At 52.6% G+C, this 6000-nt stretch overlaps 1 protein-coding gene across 1 annotated transcript in view; it reads left to right on the top strand.

Moving 5' to 3' along the window:
• Positions 1 to 3562: 3562 nt before the first annotated feature.
• Positions 3563 to 6000, top strand: part of AEBP2 (AE binding protein 2) — a gene marked incomplete at its 5' end in the record, with an annotated part of 46647 nt that continues 44209 nt past the window's right edge. The window contains one exon of the mRNA XM_084265083.1: positions 3563 to 4197. Coding sequence (XP_084121209.1) covers positions 3563 to 4197 — 635 coding nt within the window. The remainder of the gene's footprint in view (positions 4198 to 6000) is intronic.

The following is a 6000-nucleotide window of genomic DNA, read 5'->3' as shown; positions in this document are numbered from 1 at the left end:
AAATCTTGGCTGCTTCTCCCTGCTCTGCCGTGTCTGCAATGTTGTTTGTTGTTGCATGAGTGGAGAACGGTTCTGCTTGGACTCTTTGCCCGTGAACAAGCTTCTCCCAGTTCATATACTGACATTTTCTTTTTTTAAATTTTGTACTTTGTTGAGAATGTCCTCCAATGACCACAAGTCGTATTGCCTCAACATAAATACCGCAGCTTTAAAGCATCGTCCCTGTTGTTACATCGTCATACCAAACTAGCCTGAGCATACCAGAAGCCTGTGTGCTAAGTTCTTTTCCAAAGTATTCCCTAACAGCTTGTCTCCTGCTTTGAGCTTCTTTCAGACCATTCAAATGCAAGTGCTTTAGATGCCTTGTTAAGTTCTAGAGCCACCTATTCTCAGACAGATCTCCTCTTTCAAGAGGTTTGAAAAGTCAAAAGCCTCGGAGATAAAGATTTCCCTCTGGTCAGCTGGGTATTTTTGTACAGAGGAAGCTCAGTGCCAAGAGACTCAGGTAATCATGGCTGCTTGCGCTCGACTAGGACTTTATTACAGTGCTCAGGGACCAAAACTGGAAGCAGAGTTTTGTGGTTTTGAAAGACTGAGAGCAAGACACCACGAGATTATCATCGCAGAGTACTTCTTTGATGACTGCCTGCGGCAGTAGTGACCCCTTTGGTGCTGATCTCTCGCCTAAATGCTAAGTGATTTCCATTAGGCAGGTTCACTCCGTTCTTCCTATTCATCGGTGTCCTGAGGTTTCCTTCCCTGACCCGCTTTGAATACACAAATTACGTAATGAGCTGGCGTCTCTACTGCTCTGCTTAGGAAAGTGGAAAGTGGGAGGTCTGAATCACCCTGCTTACTTTCGGTACACGTAGACAGGGAGCCTTGCGTGCACACACGACCTCGGGCAACCCAGACAGGCTTAGAGAAAAGAAAAAAAAAACAAAAGTACGTTGATGTACTGGAGTTCTTTGACATAATTCCCCCCTTTTTCCTCATGCTATTAAATGAAAACCTTTATATGGTTTCTCATGACCTGACACCTCCCTGATTCTGTCCCTCGCTACAGCAGAGAACTGCAGCAGGGCATCGATGGCTAGAAAAGACTTTGGAATTACTTCAGCTACAGCTGTCTTCTGACTGAACCAAAGGGTGTTGTTTGGTTTTGAAACCTCATGTTTCGTGTTTGATAAGACTGGTGACAGCAACACCCACCCGGGAGTGCCGCACCTTCCTAGATGAGGAGTGAAGTACAGTGCATGTTGTGTTCCCGGGAGGGAGGAGGAGAGGCAAAAGCGGATATGTAGAAGGTCAGGGTTTGGTCGCTGTTTTGCTGGAGTTAGTAGACCAGTGATACACATATCACAGAGATAAAACTACATTACAGTTGTCTCCTTTCCTCTTTTCCCCTCCCCTCCTTCCCACCCTTACCATTTGCACTTTCTGGCTGAGGCTGGTTTCTAGAAATCTGGGAAACCATCATCACTATTTTGCTGTTGTTGGTTTCCAAAGTTTGCTTATGCTGCTCGGCAGGTTAAAGGAATCATTGGTTTGTTTTCCCAAGATCAAGCCAGTGTCACGTCCCTGTGCTCCAATACTGCGTTGCTGTTTCAGCACGGTGGCATCCTATTGTGATGGTGCTACGCCACAGGCTTGCGGAGTTGCTGCTAACAACGATGTTTGTTGATGGGCTGGGAGCCATCTCCAGCCATGCTAATGCAGGTTTTAGGAGCACCCTTTCCAGATTTTAATCCTACGCAATTAACTTCTCCGGGAACCCAGGATCTCTGTGGATATGCCAGACACGCCTGCTGTAACTTGAACTGGTGGAGTTCTTCCTATTGTACAGAAGGCACATGTTTTTCTGAACTGAGTTGTGGTTCTGCGTTTTGTGGTGTGTTTTTAAACAAGGCTACCATCGTTTCATGATTTATTTTTTAAATATGTCCAGTTCATTATGAGTTGGGTGAAGATGGACAGATGTATGTATGACATTTAAAACTCATGTGGAATAGCATTTTGTACTTTCAGTTACTGCCTTCATCCTTCCAATAATTCGTCAAACTACCCGATTTGATCTCTGTGTTCAGATTCCACCCCACCTTCCTGTTGTACTGCAAGTGCCCATCCTACAAACTTTTGCTAATCACAAACGTTTTCTTCATGTCCGTGTAGGCAAGACTTTCGTCAAAAAGCCTGTCATGTTAGCCTGGCACAATCTACCTTTGCAGAAGTGCATCCCATTTTACATTCATATTAATATTCAAAATTTGCCCTGAAGTCTCCTGCGCAATTGTCAGTGATCCTGCTCAGCTATCTTTCACCTTTCCCCTTCTACATATACACAGTTGGATTGTTTTTTTTTCAGACGGCACAATTCCCAACTCAACAAATTTACTAAACCTGTGCATCCAGAACTGAAAAAAAACCAACCCAAACAACCAAAACAAAACCAATCTCCCAACTTTTAGTACATTTAACTTTCTTTGGCTTTACTTTCATTTAAATGCAGTAATCGATACTTTGCATTTCCCCTCAGTCCTACCGCTTTTGCCCAGCAGCCAACGTGCCTCTTGACTGCAAGCGGAGGTTTAAGGCCACAAACTCGTTTATTCTCTTTGCTCTCTCTCCTCACCGCGCAGAGCGACTGCTTTTTCACTCCTTTTTGTCAGTACCGCTGAAAATCTCTCTCTGTCCCCTTTGTGTGTCAGCTGAGCTTGTCTTTTGGCAATTCTCTCTAGATAATGTCACATCGTGACCTGCACGCAGGAGCTCTCTTTGCCGGGAAGGCTCGTTCCTCCCTTCCTCGCTAGCCCTACGTCCCGTTTCCCCGCTGTTGCAGTTACTGCCAGGCCAGCCAGCCTCCTTCCACCCCACCCCCGTTTTCCTCTCACAGATACAAGTGTCACCAAGTTCTCCTCAGCCGCGACTCCCGGTTTCTTTACTTCCTCCCTCCGGCAGCCCCGTAGGCCTGAGGCTACCCAGCTTCTGACTGAACCAGGAGGGCGCCAGCCGGGGTGTGGGATGCTTGAGCCGCCGGGGTTTCACCCGGCGGGGGGGGGACGGAGGGGGGACGGACAGGGGGGACGGGGGCTGCGCCTCCTGGCCCGGAGAGGCTCGTTCCCGGCTCGTCCTGCGGAGTCCACTCCGCCCCTGAGCGGCCAGCCGCTCTTCTTTCCCGAGACGCGGTGAGTAGCGATGACGCGATTCAAGCGAGGCGTGATGAAGGAGCCAGCATCCCCGCCGCCCAACCGCCGTCCCGTCCCGTCCCGCCCCGCCCGGCCGTTGACGCCCCTCCCGCGCGCCGCCTCCCTCGGCGCACCGCGCCAGGGGCCGCCGCTCCGTCCTTCCCAAGTGTTTGTCCCCAGGCGCGTTCCGTAGCGCGTGCGGCGGCGGCCCGGGCCCCTCCTCTCTGCGGCTCGCGCCGCCGCGCGATTGTGCGGGTGAGAAGGGCAAGAGGAGGGAGGGAAGCGCGGCCGCGCGCACGCCCCCGCCGTTGCCGCCGCCGCTGCCGCCGCGCGCGCCCGGCCCCGCTCGGCTCCGCTCGCAGCGACTCGCAGGCGCCATGGCGGCCGCTCGCAGCGACATGGCGGAGCCGGAGGGGCTGCTTCCCGGCGAGGCGGCGGCCGCCGCCGTGGCCGAGGAGGAGGAGGCTGGGGCTGGATCCTTGTCGTCGCCTTCGTCCTCAGCGGCGGCGGCAGCCGTGGCGGAGACGGAGTCTCTTCTGCTGCTGAACGGCGAGGCGGAGAGCATGTCGGAGCCGAGCCCGGAGAGCGCCAGCCAGGCCGGGGACGGGGAGGACGAGGATGAGGAAGAGGAGGAGGAGGAGGAGGAGGAGGGCGGCGAGGAGGAGGAGAGCAGCCTGGTGGGGAGCAGCAGCACGAGCAGCGGCTGCTGCAGCGACGAGACCCGCTCGCTGAGTCCCGGCGGCAGCAGCGAGGCCGACGCCAAGGAGGAGCCCAAGGGCCCCCGGGGCAGCCAGGAGGACGGGCTGGGCCGCGGCGGCGGTGGCGGCGGCGGCGGCGGGGGGAGCAGCTCCAGCAGCGTGTCCAGCGGTGGCGACGAGGGCTACGGCACCGGCGGCGGCGGCAGCAGCAGCGGCAGCAGCAGCAGCTGCAGCGCCACGTCGGGGGGCCGGCGGGGCAGTCTGGAGATGTCCTCGGACGGGGAGCCCCTCAGCCGCATGGACTCGGAGGACAGGTCAGTGCGCGTCCCGTCTCCCCGACGGCGGCCGCCGCCTCTGCCTTTCCCCGGGGAGCAGGGGGGTGGGTCTCTCGGGTCCCGGGGCCGGCGGGCGCCATGTCCGGTTGCCTCCCAGCCTCGCAGCACCGGGGGGCTAGCGAGCCCGCCCGCCTCCCCCATCCCCCCCTTACGCGGCGGCGAAGGGGGCCCCGCTGGCCGCGCCTCGCCGCCCTCCTGGCAGCGGGGGCTGTCAGGGCGGCGGCGGGGGGGCAGCCACAGGTTTCTCCGGCCAACTTATGCCGGGCGGGGCGGGGGGCGGCCTGAGGCAGCCCCTCGGCCGCCGCCGCGGCTTCTGCTGCTCTAGGCCCTCTCCGAAAGTCTGCCCGTTGCTTTTGGGAGGAGGGGGCACAGCCCTCTTGCCCGGCACCGGGCGGCTGGCGGCGTGGGGGCTGCCGGAGCTGCAGCCATCACCGTTAGGCGTTTTACGGTGAGCCCCGGAGCGGCCCCCGCTGCCATCTGAGCACGGGGCGCTGCCTGTTCAGGTTGGCAGTATTTAGTGGCAGTTTTCCTCAGAAGCTGCCGATGGTTTTTTTTTTCTGATGGTGCTTTTTGGGGTTCTTTAAGGTTGTTATCTTGTGCTAGCGAGCAGGCTGGGTGTACCAAAGCTTCAGGATGGGTGATCATCCGTGGATGTGGCTTTACCTGCATGTGCACCATGGTCTCTACGCTATAGACAGAAAGCGGAGAGGTAACCTTTAAAGCGTAAGGGAGGGGGGGAATCTGGTTTGCTAAAATAAAAAGGAAACCAGCCTTTCTGTATGTATTTGATGTGCACAAGTAGTAAAGCGAGGCTCCGTAATTTCAGGCTTAGAATCGTATTTGAATTAGTTCTTTAATAGTAAATGTAAAGATGATTTCTTAGGTTTTCTGTTTTAAAGGTACACATCTCATTTTGTCAAGACTTTAGTTTGATTCTTCTGGAAAGGCGTAACCAAATTCTCACACATGGTTAAATTCTACCTTTCAGGTCTGGTTTAGCAAACATTTTTAAGATGATGGTTTATGTAGTGTTTTTCTTGGATGTTGTGTGCAATGGTTTAACTGGCAAACTGAAAAGACAACGAAAAATGGACATAAGAGCAGTCTTTAAATACTGTAGGTTGCTTTTCTAATTAGTTCTTTCAGATAGTTTAAGAAACCTGAGCTGTTTTTTTTTTTCTATTCTAATTTAGCATTAAAAAGTATTAGACTTCCGTGACAGTTACAGTTAAGTAACAATTGTAATTTTGTTTGTACTTTCTTAATAGAGTCTCATTGTTAAGTGTGGAGGATTGCATTATTTGGTCCAGATATGTACTTCAAATATACCTTAGATCAAATTCTGTGTAGCTATACAAATACCCATGCTTTGGGAGTGGGTCATCACTAGATTTAAACTCAAGTGTTAAAACCCAGCGTTAGTCAGTTCCCCAAAAACGTGTAATTGGCCTAAAAGCGTTAACAAGAGGAAAAAAGAAATCAGTTCTCTGGTTTCCATCTGACTTTTGAGACTCATGGGAGTCACGTTTGGGTTTTTTTCTTCTTCCAAACTTGTGCAAGATGGAAAAGGAGTGTGGGTGTTGGGGGTTGTTCTGGGTTGGTGTTTTTTTTTTTTTTTTCAAAAGCTGAGATTTTTATGTGAGATCCTATTAAGCATGGGAGTAGAGTTCTGAAAAACAACAGGTACATAATGAAGTTATAGCTTCTTGTTTTTCATAGAGTTGAAATCTGAATCTAAACTTGATCATATCTGAGTCAATTTGTGGACTGAGGAAATAACAA

This window comes from Gallinula chloropus, assembly GCF_964237585.1.
Source record: "Gallinula chloropus genome assembly, chromosome: 1".
Taxonomy (NCBI): Eukaryota; Metazoa; Chordata; class Aves; order Gruiformes; family Rallidae; genus Gallinula; species Gallinula chloropus.
Note: the sequence above shows the minus strand (reverse complement) of the source record. Positions and strands in the feature narration are given on the sequence as shown.